Raw genomic sequence first — 23,899 nt, 5'->3', positions numbered from 1 at the left:
CTATAGATAATTTTCAAAACATTGCCTTATTAACTTTGAGGATGATTTTCGCCTTCATAAGGGAACTGAGCTTGGATCCGAAGTACTTCATAGGGGTAATAGAGGCTATAATTAGAAATCACTTTAGTGCGATTTGTAGGAGGTTGAGATTTTTATGGGTTGTGATAAATGTGATAACATGTGATAACAATTTTTCTGGAATTTAAATTCCAAAAAGTTAATATTTTTCATTTCTACAAGTCGCGAAATTAATCACTGACTTGCCATGTCGCGCTTTGTCATCTAGCAGAAACCTTGTGACGAATCATTAGTTCCCCGCATTTACAGCAACATGCAGTATTGTGAGGTCAATTACCATGAGACAGCAGAACTCATAGCGTAAAACTCCATCAAACCCTAAATTATGCAAACCTCATTAATAGCGTAAAAAGTAATAATTACGACTAGTAAAAGTGTTTTTCAACTTATTTGCCGCTCTGAAAAGCTCCTGGGTTATTATCAGATATTCTTAAGTCTTAAGTTGAATTTTTCATTAATAAATTTGTTATTTCTGAAAGTGACCTTTTGTTTACGAAACGGTGGCGATGAAATAACAATATATTTTTCATATATAAATCGTAACTAATATTCCCCAAAACACAGCCTAGCGCGTCCACTACCATCTTTGTCGGTTGGATGAAATGAGTTTTGGCTCAATGCAGGTCTTCCTGATGAGCGCCCTCTGCTGTTCTGCGCCATGCGTAGACCACTCTGAACTATGGGACTCCATTGCAACGCATAGCCAGCAATGCATTTGTCACCCTTTCTTAAAGTTTGATCTACAACTATCTACTGCCCTTTAATTAATACATCTGCTGATACCTGACCCGTACGCCAAGTTCATCCTTCGAAATTTTCCCGGACTTTTGAGTAACAGCGGTGATCACTTTCCATATGCTGCTTCATATGAGAGCGCAGACGAAATATTGATGCGAAACAACCTCAACGTGAACGAAAAAAACCCCAATGACACAGCGGAGACAGGTGTTAACGAAGGCTTGGAGCTTTCGGGTAACAGTGGTGGCCACTTTTCATATGGTGGTAACATTGACGCTAAACAACGCCAACTTGATTCTGATGTTGAGATATCTACATTTCGAAATTTTAGACAAAATAGCAAAGGCGGATCTAATGCTTCGGGTGACATCAAGTTCAGTGCCACCGTACGCAAAAACAACGGTATAAAGATAAACAAATCGATCAACATCCTCGACGCTCTGCCCGTTAGTGAATATAGGAAGAGTGCGATGACCTGTCAAACTGAGACCGTCGGTTTTGTTGGTATTTATTTTCAGTCCGACTTTACTTGCCTTTCATTCTAAATTCGGTACCACTTGCGCAAAATCCATTACTCCGTGAGAAAGCAAACAGAATGTCGCCAATAACAAGAAGGAATAATAGCGGCGACAGAACTCAGCGTTATCGGACTCGGCTTTGCAATTGAAGTTCTTCCGAAATGTCGATGCAACACATCACTTTGATAATAGTTATTAGTTTCTCCAGAATGCCGGTTCTGCGTAAAGTATTCTAGGCTCCCTGTTGACGCTGCCGAAGTTAATGAAGAGCAGGCAATTACCCCCTCTGTGATCGCACTTGACGGGTTCCTTTCTTCGGAATCTTGACGACCATCCCCGGTATATGGTAGCGAAATCTTAATCATTTCCAGCAGCTTCTGCTTCCCTCACCAACGCAATAACAAATTCTTTTTTGTCTGGGGACAAGCTAGGCATCACTCCCCGTACACACACCGTCACATTTGCCCTCACTCGCAGCGGCAGTGCAGTTTCTTACGCACCCCGTTCCCCTTGAATGTCCTAGCAATCAGTTGTTATGGTGCCCCTCAAGAATGAAAGCCAACACGTCATTTGCGCCGAAGAGATTTTAATGGCGACACAATCATCATGATCAATGGTGCAACAACCGGTATCCGGTCTAGGCCTGCATTAATAAGGAACTCCAGACATACCGGTTTCGCGCCGAGGTTCACCAATTCGAAATTCCTAAAAGCTGTCTGGCGTCCTGACTTACGCCATCGCTCCATCTTAGGCAGGGTCTGCCTCGTCTTCTTTTTGTTCCATTGATATTGCCCTTATAAACTTTCCGCGCTGGATCCTATTGAGCCGGATTTTATCCACAACTTGACGGTCATGGTATCGCTCATAAATTTCGTCGTAATGTATGCTACGGAATCGTCCCTCCTCGTATAGGAGGCCAGGATTCGTCTCCCGAACGCGGCCAAGAGTTCCCAATTCTTCTTGCTATGAGCCTAAGTTTCCGCAAAATACATGAGGAGTGGCAAGATCACAGTCTTCTACAGTAAGAGCTTTGACCCTATGGTGAGACGATTCGAGCGGAACAGTTCTTGTAAGCTGAAATAGGCTCTGTTGGCTGACAACAACCGTGCGCGGATTTCATCATCGTAACTGTTATCGGTTGTGATTTTCGACCCTAGATAGGAGAAATTGTCAACGGTCTCAAAGTTGTATTCCCCTATCCTTATTCTTGTTCGTGTTTGTGTTTGACCAGTGCGGTTTGATGTTGTTGGTTGATTCGTCTTCGGTGCTGACGTTGCCACCATGTATTTTGTCTTCCTTCATTGATGTGCAGCCCAAGATCTCGCGCCGCCTGCTCGATCTGGTGAAGGGAGTTTGTACGTCTCGGGTGGTTCTTCCCATGATGTCGATATCGTCAGTATAGGCCAGTAGTTGGGTGGACTTGAAGAGGATCGTACCTCTTGCATTTACCTCAGCATCACGGATCACTTTCTCGATGGCCAGGTTAAAGAGGACGCATGATAAGGCATTCCCTTGTCGTAGACCGTTGTTGATGTCGAATGGTCTTGAGAGTGATCCCGCTGCTTTTATCTGGCCTCGCACATTGGTCAGGGTTAGCCTAGTCAGTCTTATTAATTTCGTAGGGATACCGAATTCTCCCATGGCGGTATTCAGTTTTACCCTGGCTATGCTATCATAGGCGGCTTTAAAGTCGATGAACAGATGGTGCAACTGTTGTCCATATTCCAACAGTTTTTCCATTGCTTGCCGCAGAGAGAAAATCTGATCTGTTGCTGATTTGCCTGGAGTGAAGCCTCTTTGGTATGGTCCAATGATGTTCTTGGCGTATAGGGCTATCCGGCCTAGCAAGATAGCGGGGAATATCTTATAGATGTTACTGAGCAACGTGATACCTCTATAATTGCTGCCCTGTGTGATATCTGCCTTTTTATATTTGAGACAGATCTGGACTTTTTGCCAGTCGTCAGGCATTGATTCGCTGTCCCACACCTTGAGCATTAGTTAATAAGCCACTTGGTGTAATTGGTCGCCTCCATATTTAAACAATTCGACTGTAATTCCATCGGCTCCTGGCGACTTATGCTGAATTGCACGGGCTGTTTCTTCTATACTTGGTGGTGTCAATATTTGTCCGTCGTCTTCAGTTGGCGGGAGCTCCAACTCGCCGATGTTCTGGTTGTTCAATAGTTTATCAAAGTACTCAATCCATCGCTCTGATATGTCCATTCTGTCGGAAATGAGATTTCCTTCTTTGTCTCGGCAGGATGAACATCGAGGTGTGTAAGGATTCATCCTGCTGACGTGTAGGTAAAACTTCCGCGCCTGGTGCGGTTGCTCCCTGTACTTTCCTAGTTCACAGACTTGTTGGTTCTCCCAGGCTTCCTTGTTCCGGCCGGCTGTGTTGGGGATGGCTTCAGTGTTAACTCTCACCTGACTGTCAGAGGGTATTCTGATTGGTGTTGTTATTCGAGCTCGGAGCACCATGCCAACGAGATAGTGATCCGAGTCTATATTGGCGCCCCCTATATGTTCTGATATTCATCAAGGCTGAGAGGTGGCGGCGTTCAATCAACACGTGGTCAATTTGGTTGAAAGTGGTCCCATCTGGAGAGGCTTGCGTATGTTTGTGGACCGCTTGCCGCGCAAACCAGATACTTCCCACAACCATTTCGTGTAACACTACTAATTGAATAATCCGCAGGCCGTTATCATTTGTAGTTTGGTGTAAGCTATGGGAGCCAACGTATCGCTCCTTCCCTACTTGGCTGTTAAAATCCCCAAGTATGATTTCGTTATCATATCTGGGGCAGGCTTCGAGGGTTCGTTCTACTGCCTCTACTCTCCGACTCCGCAGTCTCCTCTGTAGGGGCGTGAACCTTAATGAGGCTCATACTTCTAAATTTGCCTCGCAAGTGCAGAGTGCATAGCCGTTCGCTTCTGTTTCCAAAGCCGGTAAGAGCAGGTTTCATTTTTTGGCTGACTAAGAAACCTGCTCCGAGCACTTGGTTTACTGGATGGCCACGATAATAAATGGTGTAGCGACTCTTCTCCAGGAAACCGATCCCTGTTCAACGCATGTCCTGTAACGCTGTTACATCAGCCCTATGTTGGGACAGGGTATCAGCTAATTGCTCAGCAGCTTCACCTGTGTTTAGGGATCGCATGTTCCATGAGAAAATGCGCAAATCGTTATTCCTTTGTCATTGCCGGGTTCGACGTTGTATTATCCGTCCAGTCCGAGCCTCCTGTTATGGCTTCGTAACAAGCTGTTCTCCGTGTAGGGTTGTCAGCCCTACCGAGCCCCCAACCTGGAGGACCAGTTGGTACAATTTGTCTCGTTTTTAGGTCCGGGAAACTCCTTCTCCGTCTGCAGCTTTTCATTAAAAAAGAGCTCCCACCGGTCACCAAGTCACCAGTTGAAACCCAACTGACGTTATGCTAGGCTGTGCGGAAGTGTGGAAGGAAACCGGATTCACATTGACTTCCTGTAGACTTGCCAGATTACAACAGCCCAGTGCGAGAGAATGGAGGGGTATACTCCCCAGAGCCCCATCATCTTACCTCAGTAAGATGTCCAGGGTGTCCAGCCTTTATTGCCGGCATGCGAGCATTCCGGGGATACTCGACACCTTCGTTGAGAAGCGTCACACGTTCTAGAATCCAATCATAAACCGTTGACGAAAAGAATTGTTCGTAGCTAATTCCAAAGCGTCATTTTCGAAGTCTAATCGATTTCGTCAGTTGCAGATTGCTAACCCACAAATCTTTACCCTTTTAATCACCTTTTAAGAGAACCAGGGAATATTTTCAATGAGTTCTCTCAACTCACCGGGGCACTGCCCCGCTTCTTAACAGCTACTCGCTTTAAATTTGTGTAGAATAGATTTCACTAGAATTTAATCTACCAAAAAGACTAATTAGCGAACGAGACTGATTCACCAATAATTCTTTCCACAGTGGCACCTACTTGGTATTTGAAAATGGCGACGTTAACAAGCCCACCATAAAGGAACGGGAATGGGATCGAAACAGGTTTCACTTTGACGATGTTGCAAAGGCTATGCTGACACTGTTCACGGTTTCAACATTTGAAGGATGGCCTGGGTAAGTAAATTTTAATATTATGAAATAATAGCAAAGGTTTTCAATCCTTTTTATTGACATGGAAATTTTTAATATTTTCATATATATTTTTTAATCAAGTCCCTGCTCCAATATGGATTGTTGTGCCAACGATTATTATTATTATTATATATTTTTTAAGAAAATTACAGAGCTTAAAACTGCAAGAAATCTCATGTTTTTCTCCGTTGATGGAAGACCGTTTTTCCCTGATTGCTCCGCCAGCCCCCTGGCTGTCAACATACTACCAACAGGTAGACTAGCTACTCAAGCGGGTGAGTCTCCAGTCGTGTTGAGTTGCGCTATTTTGGTGTGGAGCTCAGATGATCTCCGCTAAGCGACTCCACACCCTACCCCAGCTGATACTGGTTATCAACGACAGGGCCCAACTCCTGCCCGCTTGAGCGCAGATTGAATCTCACCCACCGTGCACTTTTCTTCCGCGTGACCCCAGCCCCAGGGACAAAAGACTTTAGCATGGACACGGAATCGTGCTTGAGCCTGCCGTCGATGTCAAGCATAAAGAAGTGCTCTTCTCTATTCAATACTTCATATGGGCCTCATACGGTTGTTGTATGGACTTCCGGAAAGCATCCACACGAACAAGGACGTGTGTGCAGACGTCCACGTTCATGGGGTGTTAGCCCTCGTTGAAAAATGGCAGGATGGCTGGAGTGACTTTAGTTTGGCCAAAATTAGAGAATGAGGCTACTCCTTTTTGAACGTGCTTGGTGACTCTATACTTCTGCCACGCGATGCACTGTCTGGCCCAGGAGTCAACATCCTTATTCATTGAGGACCAGAAATACTTGGTTGTGACCAGTCGGTTCGTTGTCCGAATACCTGGGTGCGCAAGATAGTATACTGCATGGAATATTTCCTCACCAAAGCGGCCAGAATATATAGCCTAGGTCCCTTTTCAGAGGTCTCGCAGGGTATTCCGGAGGTTGAGCCGAAAAGGAGAAACTCCCGAATATATATTATGGTTGTCCCCGAGGCTCTCAAGCATTGCGTCATTCTTCTGTGCCCCAATGATTGCCGAAAAATGACAGGAATTTTAATCTCCGAAATGCGTGATAAAGCGTCTGCAACTAAATTGTCCTTGCCGGACACATGCTGAATGTCCGAAGTTAACTGGCCTATGAAGTTCAGATGCCGAAGTTGGCGATAGGACGCTGTTGCTCCGTGAACACTGCCAACGGGGCCTTCTAGGGAATATGGGAAATATTTGATTGCAATGTACGCGACTAATAGCTCGTGATCATAGGTGCGGTAGTTTTGTTGAGCTGTATTCAATTTCTTCGAATACAAGCTCAACGGCAACCAGATTTGGTTCAACTTTTGGTGAAGGGCAGCCTACCGCGATGTCTGAGGCATCGACGAATACGGCTAGGAGCGCATGGGGCTGAGGGAATGTCAGGAGTCTAGCGTCCGCCAGCTGTCGTTTGGCTAGCTTAAAGGATTGGACGGCGTCTATGGACCACGCAATCACGCGTGAGCCTTTGGTCTTGAATTGAAGGTCGTTTGATTTTGTGCGGCTTTGGGAAAGAGACGAAGATAAAAGTTTAACATGCCCAAAAACCTTCGCTGATCCTTGACTGTTTAAGGTTGTGAGAAGTCTATGATGGCCTGAACCTTGTTTGGATCCGGTTGGATTCCCTCAGGGAAGATCTTGTGGCCTAAAAGAGAGAGAGAGAGAGCTTTTGAAGTGGTGATGGACGTACCTTCGAGAAGACATGGGAGCAAGTAGTGCGGATGTGGGTACATCATTCTTAGCTGGCTGCGAGGGACTACTTTTGGCAGTTATTTTACTGTATTTTTAAAGGAGTGCACGAATGCGAGAGTCGGCTACTTATTGAAAAGTGATAGAAAGACTGCCAGTACATAGTAGTCCTGAAGACCTGAGCGATGTTACGGGGTATATAAGAGACCTATTCTGCGGATCGACTAGCAATCCTTGGTGGCCTAGAAAGTCTGCACCTGGGACTGCTGATGTTCGGTACATCAACACGCCATGAATACTTTCATCATAGTCCTAGACTTACGTCTACTTACCTGTAGCCGTAAAGGTATGGTCGAGGAGTTTGCGGTCGCTAGTTTGAGTTGTTGCGGAATTAGTTTGTGGGTGCGCATGCAACTCGTGAATTTTGTCTGCGGTGTTCGCTAACACCTCCAAAGACCCGGGATGAGCACAGCCCATGATGGCCTGGGTGCTCTCTGGGAATGGCTGCAACCAATGCGACTTTAGAAGCTCCACCCCGAACTTATCCCCTCCCCACTGCTTCATCTCACGCAGCAGTCGCCTAAGATGGGCTCCGTCGGTAATTCATCCAACTCACTCACCGATAGTCGTTTGATAAGCGTGCCATTTAGTTTTGAGTAGGAACACTCCTTAAGCACGTCGGCGGAGAGTGCAATCGACTCCTCGTCCTGACCGACGAGCGCGTGATTAAATCACGTGGCATCAACAGTGATGCCCTCGAGCGCAATTGACTTTCCAATTGGCGAGACTAGGTCTCCAGGTTACATCGTCAAAATGGTGACACCCGTACCGCTACTGTTGCCACAGGAGGTGCAGAGGCGCTCAAATGACTTTGTCAATCAGCCGAATTTATGTGTAGAAAGCGAAGAGTTCTCCGAGACCCACCTCACGCGGAAAATGTGAGAACTTAATCACGCCGAAGCGGAACCATTCAAGCCGCAATGTTAATAAAAGGAGAACCACAAGAATCAGTGAAGCGCCAGATGCGACAGCCTGCCCAAATTTATCTTTCTTAGCAAAATACTTTGCGCCAACTTTTGTGGCCTTAATTGTTCTGCTTTTACAAAAGAATAATAAAAATAAAATCTAAATTTATAACAGTTTGTAAGCTAAAACTAAAACTTCCATCTTTTTTCTTGATATATGGAGAAAGAAAAAAGACTTACGCTTTCGTCCAGGGCAGAGGCAACTCATCAGACGCTGCCTCACCTTTGCCCTGGGAGCAACGTGACCGAAAGTGGCAAAAGGTGGAAAACGCTCCTTTATGTAATCGCAAAAGCACGACAAGGATGCGAATTATATCCAAGTTTAAACCGCCAATAGTTTAAGCCTAAGCTAATCTAAAGCTAGGTAGTATGCTTGGTTGCCATGCCCCAAACCAGGGGTACGTGGACCAAAAAACGTGGGAGTAAGCTGTTCTTCGTTTGGTCCCGTTCAACATGCAGAGTATTTGCATCTAGGATCCCTCATATCCCAAGGGCCCAAACTTAAAACGTTGACGCCAAACTATTTCTCCGCCAACCCCATGGCTGTCAACCGGTTGGCCAGTTGGCAACAATCTCAGCTAGACAGCCAACCTCATATCATCCTCTTCTGGAAAACTCATGTTGCTGCTCAAATATTTTGCATTGGAATTTCGATCTGTTCTTCACGCATCCATTTATTATCCTTTTTATTTTAGAATTGTGTCAGACGTGCTATGCGTATTCAAGTCTTGATTTTTCGCAAGAGACATCCAAAATTATCTTTTTCCCGTGCCCAACTTTCTTCGAAGCATTCTCTAAAACTGTTTGTAGAGACCCCCAATTGGGAGTCATGAACCCTGGGAGCTACCATGCTTCCCGTACGACCCGAGTAGGTTAGTGTTATCCATTGCCTAGGTTCTGTGTTCACCTGCTGGAAGAGTGTTGAAAGTTGCTGTCTTGGGTCGGGCGCAGAACATCAAAAGGCGGCTATATAAACGTAGATTTTGGGTCACCTCAGCAGACGATATCTACTTAGGACCCGGTTACAATCATCATCATCAATGGCGCAACATAAGGAACCCTTAATAAGGAACTCCAGACGTCCCGGTTTTGCGCCGAGGTCCACCAATTCGATATCCCTAATAGCTATCTGGCATCCTGACCTACACCCTCGCTCCATCTCAGGCAGGGTCTGCCTTGTCTTCTTTTCCTACCATAGATATTGCCCTTATAGACTTTCCGGGCTGGATCATCCTCATCCATACGGATTAAGTGACCCGCCCACCGTAACCTATTGAGCCGGATTTTATCCACAATTTGACGGTCATGGTATCGCTCATAGATTTCGTCGTTATCTAGGCTTCGGAATCGTCCATCTTCATGTATGGGGCCAAAAATTCTTCGGAGGATTCTTCTCTCGAAGGCGGCCAAGAGTTCGCAAATTTTCTTGCTACAAACCCAAGTTTCCGAGGAATACATGAGGACTGGCAAGATCATTGTCTTGTACAGTAAGAGCTTCGACCCTATGGTGAGATGTTTGGAGCGGAGCAGCTTTTGTAAGCTTAAAGAGGCTCTGTTATCTGACGACAACCGTGCGCGGATTTCATCATCATAGCTGTTATCGATTGAGATTTTCGACCCTAGATAGGATAAATTATCAACGGTCTCAAAGTTGTAGTCTCCTATCTTTATTCTTCCCGTTTGACCAGTGCGGTTTGATGTTGTTGGTTGATTGGTTTTTGGTGCTGACGTTCCCACTATATACCTTGTCTTGCCTTCATTGATATGCAGCCCAAGATCTCGACCTGATAGCCACTCGATCTGGATGAAGACTGTTTGTACGTCCCGAGTGGTTCTTCCCATGATGTCGACATCGTCAGCATAGGCCTCTTGCATTTACCTCAGCATCTCGAGGGCCAGGTTAAAGGGGACGCATGACAGGGCACCCCCTTGTCGTAGACCGTTGTTAATGTCGAATGGTCTTGAGGGTGATCCTGGTGCTTTTATTTGGCCTCGCACGTTGGTGAGTCTTATGAATTTCGTCGGGATACCGAGAGAAATACTGATCCGTTGCTGATTTGCCTGGAGTGAAGCCTCTTTGATATGGACCAATGATGTTCTGGGCGTATGGGGCTATCCGGCCTAGCAGGATAGGGGGGAACATCTTATAGATGGTGCTCAGCAGCATGATACCGCTATAATTGCTGCACTATCTGATGTATTGCACGAACTGTTTCTTCTGTACTTGGTGGTGGCAGTATTTGTCCATCGCTTCAGTTGGCGGAACCTCCAACTCGCCGATGTTCTGGTTGTTCAGTAGCTCATCAAAGAACTCAACTCATCGCTCCAATATGCCCATTCTATCTGAAATCAGATTTCCCTCTTAGTCTCGGCACTTCTCTGCTCGCCGGAGTTCGTGATAAGTCTCCGCGCGTACCCGCGTCCTTTGAGAATGCAGCATTACTCGACATGCAGCATTCTTTCGTTCCGTTGCTAGCTTACATTCATCGTCAAACCAACCGTTCCGATTCTTTTTGCGGCTGGATCCAAACATGTTTGTGGCCGTATTTATGATTGAAGGGATTGTGGAGATCATTTGTTGATGCTTCATCTCCAGGATCTCTGTTGACTGCGGTTATTGCGCGTGTTGCGGAGTGCTATGTTGTGGATGGCTTCAGTGTTAACTCTCATCTGATTGTCAGAGGGGATTCTGGGTGACGTTGTTATTCGAGCTCGGAGCACAATCCCAATGAGATAGTGATCCGAGTATATATTTGCCCCCCTATAACTACGTTTAAAACTACTTAAAGTAGAGAAGTTAAAAAGACCAAAATGTGCTGCGCTCTAGATTCGGCAAAGCCTAGGAATCGGGGAATAAAAGTAGACTTCGAGCTCTGCGAAGGGCACGTTGAAAATGTCTGCGCTACGTGTGTTGTAAGACGCAGGACGGCAGGTGATCTCGCCAGCGGCGGAGCAGTCCATCAGAACCGAGGAAAGTTTAAAAAATGTGCATAGATCCAGATAGGGTCTGCGCTGTTGTAGTAAGGGAAGGTTCAGAAAGCGGAGGCGGGAGGGTAGTCCACACGAGGGGAGCTTTTCTTAAAGAAGAGGGAACGGGTGAATTTACGTTGCACATTTTCAAGGGCAAGATAATCACAGTTACGGGAGGGTGACTAGATCACGGAGCAATACTCGAGGGTATTCCTCACGAGGGAATTAAAGAGAGCTAAGGAGGGTTGAATGGAGTCATAATCACAGGAGGAGCGAAGTATGAAGCCTGACAATTTCGCTGCTCGATTGATGACATCGAGGCAATGGGTGTCAAAGCGGAGCTTATTGTCGAAAGTGGCTCCGAGGTGTTGAGTGGAATTTAAGCAGGATAAGGAATGACCGTTAAGAGAGTAGGAGAAAGAAGTGGGTGAGGATTTTTGGGAGTAGCATATAGAGTAACACTTCCTGACATTTAGCGCTAAACCATTACTCGAGCACCAACGAACCAGAGTGTCCAGGTTAGATTGAAGAGAAACACAGTCCATAGGCGACGATATAACGGAAGACAGCTTAAGGTTGTCTGCATACAGCAAACAGAGATAAGTGAGGGGGACAAGGGAGTAAGGTCGTTAATAAAAAATAAAAATAACAAAGGGCCCAGAATAGATCCCTGTGGGTGCCCAGAAGAGGGGGAGAAGGAGGGCGAAGTACAGCTGCCAAAAGAGACACGGCGGAATCGGTTGGAAAAGTAAGAGGCAAGCCATAAAACAAGTGGTATGGGAACGTTTAGGGACGAGAGTTTGGATAGAAGTATCTTGCGATTTACAGTGTCGAAGGCTTTAGCGAAGTCAGTGTAAATGGTTTGCACTTCTTGCCGTGAATTTAGACATTTGGCGACAAAGTTGGTAAAGTCAAGCAAGTTGGAGGCAGTGGACCTATGTTCTGACATTCATCAAAGCTGAGAGGTGGCGGTGTTCAATCAACATGTGGTCAATTTGGTTGAAAGCTGTCCCATCTGGAGAGGCCCACGTATGTAAGCGATGGGGGCTGACGTATCGCCTGAATACGGGCTCCTTCCCTACTTGGCTGTTAAAATCCCCAAGTATCTGGGGCAGGCTTCGAGGGTTCGTTCTACTGCCTCGTAGAAGGTATCTTTCTCCGACTCTGCAGTCTCCTCTGTAGGGGCGTGAATGTTAATGAGGCTTATATTTCTCAATTTGCTTCGTAAGCGCAGAGTGCTTAGCCATTCGCTTATGATTTCAAAGCCGATAACAGCAGGTTTATTTTTTTGGCTGACCAAGAAACCTGCTCTGAGCATATGGTTTAGTGGATGTCCGCTATAATATATGGTGTAGCGACTCTTCTCCACGAAACCGGTCCCTGTCCAACGCATCTCCTGTAACGCTGTTACATCAGCCCTATATTGGAACAAGGTATCGGCTAGCTACTTGGCAGCTTGATCTCTGTACAGGGAGCGCACGTTCCATGAGAAAATATGCAAATCGTTATTCCTTTGTCGTTGCCGGATTCGTCGTTGTGTAATCCGTCCAGTCCGAGGCTCCTGTTGTGACTTCGTAACATGTTGTTTTCCGTGTAGGGTTGTCTGCCCTACCCAACCCCCAACCTGGAGAACCAATTGGTACAATTTGTCCCGTTTTTAGGCGCCTTGATCCTTCTCTGTCTATAGCTTTTCGTAAAGAAAGAGCTCCCAGCGGTAACCACGTGGAGGTGGAGATAAGATTCGATATTAGAGCTGTTGATGTTGGTTCAGCAGGCGTTTTCCAGGTTTTATGCTCTATCGCGGGGACTAATCCACGTTTGGCCCCGGGACCTATACTACCCTTTGACCACCATTCATTATTCACGGCATTCAGCTATGCGAAAATGTCTGAATCTCAAATATCGAGCTCCTACAATGCGCGCAATGGAATAAATGATAATACGCGGCATATCCAAAGCAGAAACATCTTTAGATTTCAAAGAGCAGTTATGATTAATGTTTTGTTATTATTTTTTGTTGATACATATATTTCCCGAAATTTTATAGGATTATTATAAAGAGATGATGATAATTTACTTAAAAAACAAAGTAGAGGAAAGATAATGAAAGATGCAACTGAATATTTCACAGTGATTAATTAATGTTAAGTAGTTTTATATTTATTTATTTAATTTTATAAAGCGCGATTCACGGTTGGAGACAGAAGAGACCGTCTTTTCCTGTCCCAACCAACGGCACTTTCTCACCGCTAATCCTCCACTCCCGTGGCAAGTTCTAAAACCAGTGGAGAGTTCTGCCCCATCTATTTGTCCGCATTCGCAACATTCGAAATAAATTTCGAATATATGATAATATAAATATAAATTATGAATTGTGAAATGTGAAATATAAATACCAATTTATTATCAATATTATTTGGCTGGAATGTATATTTAAAAGTTTAAATATTTAATAATAATGATTGTTGGCGCAACAATCCATATTGAATCAGGGCCTTCAAGTGTGTTAGAGCACGTAACGGTATACTACAGTACACTGTAGGAGGCGATGTGGTCAGCATTGCAGTTTAAATTTAATATCACTACAAATTTATGAATTTCAGTAAATTAACATAATATATGTACATTATAAAATATTAATTTATTAATATGAATTCTGAATGAAATACATTCTAAAATTTACTTAATTTTTAATATATTTTGATAAATTTGTTAAATGTTAATATAAATTTCTAAATTTTAATATAAATTTTATTTTACTCGTTTACAATATTTAGGCTTCTCTATGTATCAATCGATTCAAATCGTGAGGATTACGGCCCAATACATAATTTTCGTCCAGTTGTTGCAGCCTATTATATTATCTACATTATTATAATAGCATTTTTCATGGTTAACATATTCGTCGGTTTCGTTATTGTTACATTTCAAAACGAGGGTGAACAAGAGTATAAAAATTGCGATCTTGATAAAAATCAACGAAATTGCATTGAATTTGCTCTGAAAGCAAAACCTGTACGTCGTTATATACCAAAACATCGTATACAATATAAAGTTTGGTGGTTCGTCACATCGCAACCATTTGAGTACACGATATTCATTTTAATTATGATTAATACAATAACATTGGCTATGAAGTTCCATCGTCAGCCTGAATGGTATACGGAAATGCTGGATGTGATGAATATGATATTCACGGCTGTGTTCGCTTTGGAATTCGTTTTTAAATTGGCAGCGTTTCGATTTAAGGTAATTAACACTTCTATTATCATAGAACTATCGATTATGAATTATGTATATAATAAACATGAAAACTGCAAAAACAACCTGAAACAATAAGTAGAAAAACTATTATGACTTGTTCTCAAGAAATCCGGGGAATTCCCCTAAACTGCGGAAAGTCAGTGTTCAGGTTTTTTTCTTATCGAAACTTTATGTTTTCGATATTGTAAATAATATGATCTGCATTAAGTGTATTTAAGTTAAGTTTCCCAGTTTTCTTTTCCCTTAAAAGAAAATAGCAGTAACATCTGCATTCATTCTAAGAACGTCGCAATCAGGATTCCCAATCGGTGTGCATCCTAGGGTGCTTAATTTTTTTTCTGAAACAAATAAATTTACAATTTGTTATGAACATGTTCTTCTATAAAATGTTGAAAGGGTAGGGTAGGGTAGGAATCAGTGGCCGCTCCGAGGAGCCCAATTAGCGCTGTGGTGCGCCGTTCTGCTGCCACAAACTCCTAAGACCGTGGCTGCTGTTATGGAAGCAGGGAGGCAGAGTCTAGCCGGCTCGGATCTTCAGAGCCAGCCCGTAACATTCACGAAGGAAAGCAGCTCTCCCACCCTGCAGCTAGAAATCTCTCTGAGGTCACCAAAGAATGGTTTACCCAGTGTCCGTAGCCTGACTCTAGCTAGAGCTGGGCAATCGCAGATAAAGTGCATGAGAGTTTCCCTTCCTTCTCCGCAGCTTCGGCAACGCGAATTGTAGGGTATGCCGAGCCTGGCGGCATGGTTCCCTATGGGCCAGTGCCCTGTGCAGACCGCCCTAATCTTGAATGCATCTGCACGCGTCTGGGACAGGAACTCTCGTGATCGGGCTATGTTATAAGCGGGTCAAATTTTCCTTGACTTGGCACAGCTCGTGAGCCTTCGCCATCTTAGGCCCGCGGCTGCTAGGTAGTGCGAGTAGACTTGACCCCCGACAGCCGCCAGCGGAGCACCGACTGCAACCACCGAAGGGCTGCCAAGACCAGAGCCTCGCCTGGCCAATCCGTCAGCCTGCTGATTCTCCTCTATGTTCCTATCCCCGGGTACCGAGAGGAGAGTGACCTTGAGCGTGCCGCCCAGACGATTCAGCGCGTCTCTACACTGCCCCACCAGCCTGGAAGATGTCGTCGCTCAGCACAAGGCCTTGATGGCCGCTTGGCTGCCGGTCAGAATGGTTACGTTATACTTGGCGCTCGAATCTCGTTCCAGCCATCGACAGACTTCCAATATCGCCAATACTTCCACCTGGAATACACTGGCGAAACCTGGGCGACCATACGACTTGGATACATTGTGTGTACTCGAGAAAACCCCCTCGCCGACTCCACAGGCTATCTTTAATCAGTCCGTAAAGAATACTGAGTCATAACCTTGCAACACGCCGCCGGTATTCCACTTTGCCCTGGTTGGAAAGTCCACAGCAAAGTTTCTCGTGAAGTTCAGCTTGCGTGTGGCATAGTCCGTGGGGAATCCCCAGATTTCCCAAGGTGTTTCTTCTAGGATATTGCTGTGACCGTAGGACACAGCATCCGGACTCCCGTAGTCTGACGGTACTGCACGCTGCAACGCATTTAATGTGGAGGTCTAGGCGGAGGAGATGCAAGAGTACATTGAGAGCATCTGGCGGGGAGGACTGCAGAGCCCCAGTAGCACCTGCACACGAGGTTCTTTGAATCCTATTAAACTTCATCCTATTGTATTTTTTTGCTTAAAGCCTACCAGCATACAATAAAGCGTGCGTTAGGATCGGCCGCACTACAGCGGTGTACATCCAGAGAACCATCCTCGGCCGGAGACCCCATTTCTTTCCAAAGGTTCTCTTTCAGGCATAGAAGGCTATACAGGCCTTCCTAACCCTCAGTTCTATGTTCAATCTCCAATTCAGCTTTGGATCCAGAATTACAACTAGATACTTTACATTAGAGGAAAGAACCGATCCTTGTTCATTCAGTCGTGTTAGGTGGAATTCAAGTATCCTTGGTAGTGAATAGCATCAGTTCCGTTTTGGTTGGGTTGGGTTTATACCCAGTCCGCATCTTGTCACTTATAATGGACGGAAACATCACCAAGTCGCCGGCATACCACCTTCACCCCACTGCTGTCCAATGTTCGTAAAGTTTCGTCCATTACTATTAACCAGAGCACCGGAGAGAGGGCGCACCCTGGGGCGTGCCTCTGTTCATAGCTCTGGTTAAGTGGTTGACCCCCAGATTCGACCGGATTATCCTGGTGCTTAGCATGGCTATAATCCAATGCCAATATTAGTTAAGACTTCCTTGATGCTGCTGGTACTAACGTTGTTAAAAGCTCCTTCTATATCCAAGAATGCAGCTAGGGTATACTGCTCGTACTGGAGCGACCGCTCAACCATGCCAATTACCTTGTGGAGGGCGGTTTCTGTGGATTTTCTTTAAGGCAGGCATGCTGGGACTTAGAGAAAGGCGTTCTCTCCATAATCGTCCTTCAGTGAATGTCCAGGACGCGCTCTAGGGTCTTCAGCACGAAAGAGGTCAAGCTGACCGGTCGAAAGTCCTTCGCGGACTCATAACCGCGCCTGCCCGCTTTCGGTATGAAAACCGCTTGTGCGCGCCTCCAGGACTGTGATACGCATCCTAAAGAGATGCAGCTCCGGTAAATCTCAACAAGCCACGGCACAACCCTTTCCTGCTGCTTCTGTAGCATGACTGGCATTATGCCACCTGTGCCTGGAAATTTATATGCGGAGAAGCTGTTTATAGCCCTGCCAATCTTATCCTCGGTAATTACCGATTTGATAACCTCGCACAGCTGGGATGGCCGCAAACCCTTCAAGCAAGGTTCTGATTCACAGTCCTCCTCACAGGCGAGAAAGTGCGTTTGAACCAGCAGCTCCAAGGTTTCGCTAGAAGATTCCGTCCAGGAGGCTTCCGACTCTTTATGGAAGGATGGGCTCTTATGTTCCTTGGACAGAATCTTACTGAGCCTCGCGGATTCACTGATGCTTTCGATGTTCTGACAATAGTCCAACCAAGACCGTCTCTTGGCGGTCCTAATGGCCGACTTGTACTTCTTCAAGCAGCCAATATTTTTGCCTGTAGTTGATGTTGAAGATTTCTCTGGTCAGCTTCCTGAGGTTGGAGAGATCCTTATTCCACCACGGTGGCAGTGTTTTTAGCAGTACTTAGTAGGGCACGAGACTTTAAAGGCGGTATCGAACGCTTTTTCCAGAACCCCGACCTTTGACTCCCGTTCGTCTGTCGTGCCAATCTTACCAATTTGCGCACCGGAGAATTTGTTCTTAATTACTAGACCACATTTTCTCCAGTCGATCCTCCTGAGGTCTCTGAAGGGTTTGGAGGCCTCTGCGGCGAGATCTAGACTGAAAAGTATCCAACTGTGATCCGGGAAGGATTTCTGGTTAGACACTCTCCAATCCTTCACCTTAAGAATTCAACAGGTTGGCTTTCTTTGTTGTTATGGTGTTCGTCAGATGTTGTAGTTCTTCTGGCGGAGCTGATCGGTCGTGAGCCATGTAGGCCGAGGGAATATACACGTTCTCTGCTCCCTCCTGCTCCAGGTTCACCACGAATAGGTCGCTAGAACTCAGGTCCGGACACAGACTCTTCTGCGCGAGAATACATGCTCTAGGTCTATCCTGATCAGCGTCTCCTGTACTGTGGAATAAATTAAAATATTTGCTTTGGAGCCCTTTGATGGTTTGATCTCCTCCGATCCAGGGCTCCTGTATGACGCGATGTCGATGTCTTTCTCTAAGAGGAATATAAGCAAATTAGCCGAGGCGCATGATCTGCTTGCGTGGGGAGTTCATCAGTCCCCGTCAGACCATCGATCGTCATCTCCTCCAACAGCTCGTTGGCAGCGTCGATTGGATCTAGGTCGTCGTCCGGTTTTGCAGAGTGGAACACTTTTACCTTCGCATTCCTGGCTCCGAACCGCACTTTATAGTTGGCCTTTTTCAGTGCCTCCAGGCACTCTTCGTTTATACGGAGTAGTAAAGTTGGCTGTTTGTCTGAGGTTCCTCCTCCTTAATAACAACCCAGTCATCCATGAGAATCCCGGGGTTTTGAAGGCGCAGGAATTGGACGAGTTTGTCCTTATCCATGCGGATCTTCGGCAAACCGGATGCGAGCGACCGGTCTGCTAGTAATCTCGTCGCAAGGGATGACATTGAGCTTTACGTCCTCCCAGGCGTCGCTGATCTTTGCAACGCACGAACCGAGAAAGTCCCTAGAGAATTAAGCCACGAAAGCGTAAGTGGCTCCTGGCCACTTCGCTGAAGGGTTTCGCAGTTCATGGCCCGCCGACTAACTGTTGCTACGCAATTTTCTTCGGATGTTGCATAGCGTCTGAGCCCTTGCCCACTCTACTCCGCTTCTTATTTTGCTCGACCTCGTCTTCAGATCGATTGCGCTTTAGACCGATGGGCTTCACCTTGTGCTTATCTGCCAGGCGTTTGCTATTGTATTCCACAACAATTGCCTGGTATTTAGCAAGGTCTTTTTCATCCCGCTCGTCGACAGTACCGGCCTCATTATGCTTAGCAATCTTGCTGAGAATATTCATGGCCTTCTGGTACTGGCTCTTGAGCAGGACACTAGTGGACCTTCGCTTCTTAGCCGGTTTCTGGCAACCGACGTTCTTGTCGGTTTTTACTTTCGAGGGATCTCCCGACGTTGAGGATTTCGGGTTAGGAGTGTGTGTGTGTGTGTGTATGGTGGGGGAGAAGCTACAGCACTCAGGCGTGTTGGCCCATTGTACTCGCCACCCCCGTCTAGCGGAATATTCCGGATTCGTTAACGTATCGCAGGATTTCCGTTAGTGGATGTGATGCTTGATGGTGATCTCCCAAGCTTCGAACTCCTCCTAAAAGGATCCGGTGTGGATCTAATTTCCACTCCACCGTTATCTCTTGTATCATTAGACGCCACAGTAGCCAAGTTTCTCACAACTGAGGCACTGCGGTCGTTGGATATCGACGGCCGGAAGCCCGCTTGCTTACTTCCAAAAACCGCCGGCATTGGGTTTCCGAAGCCCTGCACCAGCAAAAAAAATACGTTTCTCCTCCTCCATATTTGGTTTATTTTCTGGGTATCCTTCCCATAGCCAATTTTTATCCACGGGTGGGCGTTTACTTCCCAACTAGGCGGCCTGCGCATAAACATGCCCATACACGCACATCTCCGGATGCGTGCGCATTCGCCGAGCATTCCCTTATCCGCACGAAGGGACGCGCCTGATGGGAGATTTGGCAACTCCACACAGGTATAGTTAAAAAAGCCCACGGACCCTCTTCCCGCCCAACCGGACCGAGGGGCGACTAACCTAAGGATGGGCTGAAGGCAACATCCAAAGCCCCGCATCACAGCGATGATGCGTTTTAACGCAAAGTGTGTCCGACCATGCGAAAATGTATTACTAAATCCCGATTGTCGCAAACACTTCAGCCAATGACGCGGAGGTTCTACACTACAGAGACATGGATCTTATATTGAAGACAGTGCGAATCAAGACTGAAACCCATTAGGTCAGATTGTTACCGGACAGGACTCTTCGGAATATAGCGCAGGTTGCAAGAATAACTGCTTTTTGCATCTCCATGTATAGTCCAACCCAAAGATGGAGCGTTTTCAGCGCTTTATGTAAGTTCTGCGGGACTAATCCCGTCGCTGAAATTATTACTGGGACTACTTCGATCTTTTGTAGTCTCCAAGTCTGCTTCGTATCGTCTGCCAAGGGGCCGTAGTTCCGGATTTTTTCGTGCTGTTTTTCAACAGTGTTCCGGTCCAACGGTACGGCTACATCGATTATAAAGCACACTCGTTCTTCCTTCAGAAGCAGAACTAGATCGGGTCTGTTATGATTAACACTGTGGTCGGTGGCAATAGTGTGGTCCCACAGTAGTTTGACCCGATCATTTTCCAAGATTCTCTGCGGAGTATACTTATAGTAAGGATGGTAGGTTGCCACTAAGTTATACTTCAACGCAAGGTTTTGATGGAGAATCTTGCAGACGGAGTTATGACGATTGGTCTACTCGGTACCGCTCAACATCCTGCACGCAGATGTTATGTGCTGGATGGTCTCCTCTTCACAGTTGCATAACCTACAACTGGAGTTGGTGATTGAGGAGTCGTGAAGAATGTACCGTTTATAATTTTTTGTTGGGAGCGAAGCATCCTGAATTGAAGTTAGGAATGCTTCGGTCTCATAGAAAAGTACACCATTTGTCAACCATTTGTTGGAGGCTTCGATGTCAATGCCTGACAACAACAAATTTTTTATATGACCTCCGTGAATGGGTTTCTCTTTCCACATGTCGATCTTCTGTTGGACTGAAGTAACATTCGATATGGGATCCCATTCTCTGCTTCTCTGCTGGAACTAAATCAGGATCGGCAATCATCTGATTAAATTGATTTGCCAATATCCTGTGAGTGCTCTTGGACCGCTTCAGCCAGAAGTTGTGAATCTTGTCAACTCCTGGCGCCTTCCAGTTACCTGCCTTGTCAAGGACTGCTTTAACGTCGACTTCAGTTACGTCAGGCATGGTCATTTCGGGGAGGGCCTCGCATGAACGCATAAGGTGTGGGAGCCACGCTGCTTCTAAATTGCAACGACTGGATTCGCTCCAAACACTTCTCCAGAAGTCTTCTGCCTGATCCAGATCGAGGTTACTTTCCCTATCTGAGCTAGTGAGATTTTTGTAGAATCCCCGTTGGTTCTGGAAGAACAAGGTGTTATCTGTCCTTCGCTGAAAGCTTTTCTGATACCTACGGATGCGATTGGAGCATACCGCAAGTTTCTGCTTCAGCACCTCGAGGATTTCTTCGATTGGCATATCATTGGACAGATGGTAGTTTCCAATGATGTTCGCAACGCATCTGTGCACTCTTGGTGATGGATTTCCAAGGAGTGCTTGCGTCACACGACCAATCTCCTTTCTCAACTTTTCGACTCTTTTGTTGAGTCGAAACACCCAGAACGGTAAAGTCCTGCTGCGCATACCTCTGTTATTCGCTCTAAGATGTTGGTTATGGAGACGAATAACCGTGGCAGCTGCAACGTAGATCAGGCTGTGAACCTCTGTAGCAGTAATCTCGCTAGCCAAACGATCAGCCAAAATTCTGACAACGGCAGCAATGATGTTAGTAGTTGCCGAAGTAAACTTGAGTTTTGGGATCATTGGCCTAGCGTCTGGGAGAATCTCAGCATACTCTGTGAATGCGGTCAAAGCCTCATTATAAATTGGGTCGACAACCCCAGTTACTAAGCTTCTCCTGACTACTGGATTCATGGAGTGCCTTACAGGTGGAGTACTTGTGTTACTCCTTTGACTAGTCCGGTAATTTGATGACTCCAGCCCGAGCTCAAGTGAAACCTCTTGGAAGATTTGTTGCCTAGTTGGTAAGGCAACTCGGTTGTTATTCACGATCACCCGGTACTGGTTGACGACGTTCTGTTCCGGAACGGATTTCTCTGAGCCTTTCCCTGAGAAACCTGGTGCTGTGCGTTGTATCAATACCTCGCGCAAGTGAAACGGCTAATTCTCGCGCTTCTTGTGTGCTCTCGAAGACTTAATATTTTCTTCCGAAAACAATATTTTACATCTAATTTTGGAATTACTGTAGTCTCAGCTCCTGAGATTCCGCTGACTGGCTCTGTTTACACCTCGCCGGCGACTGCAGCCAACAAAACTGGCGCCATACCTAAGTCGCCCCGGTCGACTAATTCTAATTCTCTGCCTCGATCTGCCTTGCTTAATTCCAGTGTGTCCATAAAAGATGGTATCAACCCGATGACGTCCGCTAGCCTACTGAAAAATCCTCCGTCCGAGAGACAAGTTCCCTACGCAACATCGGATGCGCTACGAAGTTCTGGCGTTTATCCTACAGTCGCTACATTAGCACCACCGCACTCTTCCTCCTGTGTATCATCGACGCCCGCCACCGCTGAACCGCAGGCTCTTCCGACCTCATGTCGTCCGAGCGGCCTCCAATTGAACGTCGCCTCGCCACCGAAACAGCTGTTCGTGTCAAGGTTAGCGTACTCCACTATGCCCGACGAAATTCTGGCCTATATCAGAAGCAAAAGCAACTCAACTTTGTCACCTCTTTCCTGTGTGAAGCTGACGAAGGATGGCTCTCCTGACCGAGTGATAGCTTCCTTCAAAGTGACATATCCCCATGACTTCGATGCTATCGTCCAATTCTCCTTTTGGCCACAGGGGGTCTTCGTTAAGCCTTATCAGAGGTCTAAGATTCGTCAAAATTTCCGGCCCGCCCGCCTGCCTCGCCGAACTTGAATGATTCCAATAACTTTACGCTATTTTATCAAAATGTAAGGGGTCTAAGGACCAAGCTGTCAGATTTCAAACTGTCTGCCTTAGCATTCCAACATCATGTCATCTGCATTTCTGAAACCTGGCTGGATGACAGGATTTTAGATTCTGAGCTCCTCGAAGGTTACTCTGTCTTTCGTTGTGACAGAGACTGCGTTGCGCTTGGCAAGACAACTGGCGGAGGTGCCCTAATAGCTGTTAAATCCCCTCTCCGTGCCGAAATCATCTTTTCCTCCTCCTCCTCCTCCTACGATTCTGTTACCATACGTGTCCTTCCGCCAAACGTATGTCCCTTTATCATATCGTGTGTGTATTTTCCCTGCCTAAGCCCGCCTTCTCTGTACGAGGATTTCTTCGACAGATTATCAGAGGCCCTAACCGTTTTGTTCCCCTCACTTCCTTTCATCCTCTGTGGTGACTTTAATCTTCCTATGCTCTCCTGGCCCGTTACACCTGGCCTTCGCTCCCTCCCTAATAACGTGACCCACCCTTCCCTTCCTCTATCCACTTTCATGTACACCTGTGGGGCCCTCCAATTTAACCTTTCTAGAAACCACTTAGATCGCACTCTTGACCTTGTCCTCTCTAACCTTCCTGTACGTTATCTTTCCCAATCCCTTCATGCTCCGTCTTACGTTGCCCCTGACGCCCATCATCCTGCTCTCGAGTTCGATGTTCAGATATCCCGATTCCACTCTCCTGTCGCTCGCAAGCCTACTAAGTTCAACTTTCGTAAGGCGAACTTCGAAGGTCTGAACTCAGCCCTGGTGTCAATCAACTGGGTCCCCCTGCTCTCTCCATTTACATGTGACCAGGCACTCAACACTTTCTATACCATTTTATCTGATCTTCTTCCTTGTTATGTTCCCTCCTCTCCTAAGTGCTTACGCTCTTACCCCGTCTGGTTCACCACTGAAATTCACAAAAAACTACGTCAAAAACAGACTGCGAGAAAGAAGTTCCTGTCTTCTAGAAATGTTGCTGACTTAGTTTTTTTCAAATCCCTTCGTTCCTCGGTCAAATCTTTAATACGTAAGTCCAGACAGGAATATTTGTCCAGCGTGGAAGACTCACTAAAGCGCGGAAATCTGAAACCTTTCTGGTCCCACATTCGCAACTC

The 23,899-nt window shown here is 46.1% G+C and overlaps 1 protein-coding gene across 9 annotated transcripts in view; it reads left to right on the top strand.

Annotated features, from left to right (window-relative positions):
* The window catches only part of LOC119660711 (muscle calcium channel subunit alpha-1), a 458,885-nt gene that overhangs the window by 279,559 nt on the left and 155,427 nt on the right, over positions 1–23,899 (top strand). For all 9 annotated transcript variants that reach the window (XR_005250469.1, XM_038069351.1, XM_038069354.1 and 6 more), the window contains 2 exons: positions 5,292–5,438; positions 13,952–14,423. Coding sequence is in view for 8 of the 9 variants with exons in the window: in XM_038069351.1 (XP_037925279.1) it covers positions 5,292–5,438; positions 13,952–14,423 (619 nt within the window). In the remaining variant the exon portion in view is untranslated. The remainder of the gene's footprint in view (positions 1–5,291; positions 5,439–13,951; positions 14,424–23,899) is intronic.

The sequence above is a fragment of the Hermetia illucens genome, chromosome 7 (genome assembly GCF_905115235.1).
Source record: "Hermetia illucens chromosome 7, iHerIll2.2.curated.20191125, whole genome shotgun sequence".
Taxonomy (NCBI): domain Eukaryota; kingdom Metazoa; phylum Arthropoda; class Insecta; order Diptera; family Stratiomyidae; genus Hermetia; species Hermetia illucens.
This window is presented reverse-complemented; position numbering and strand designations above follow the sequence as displayed.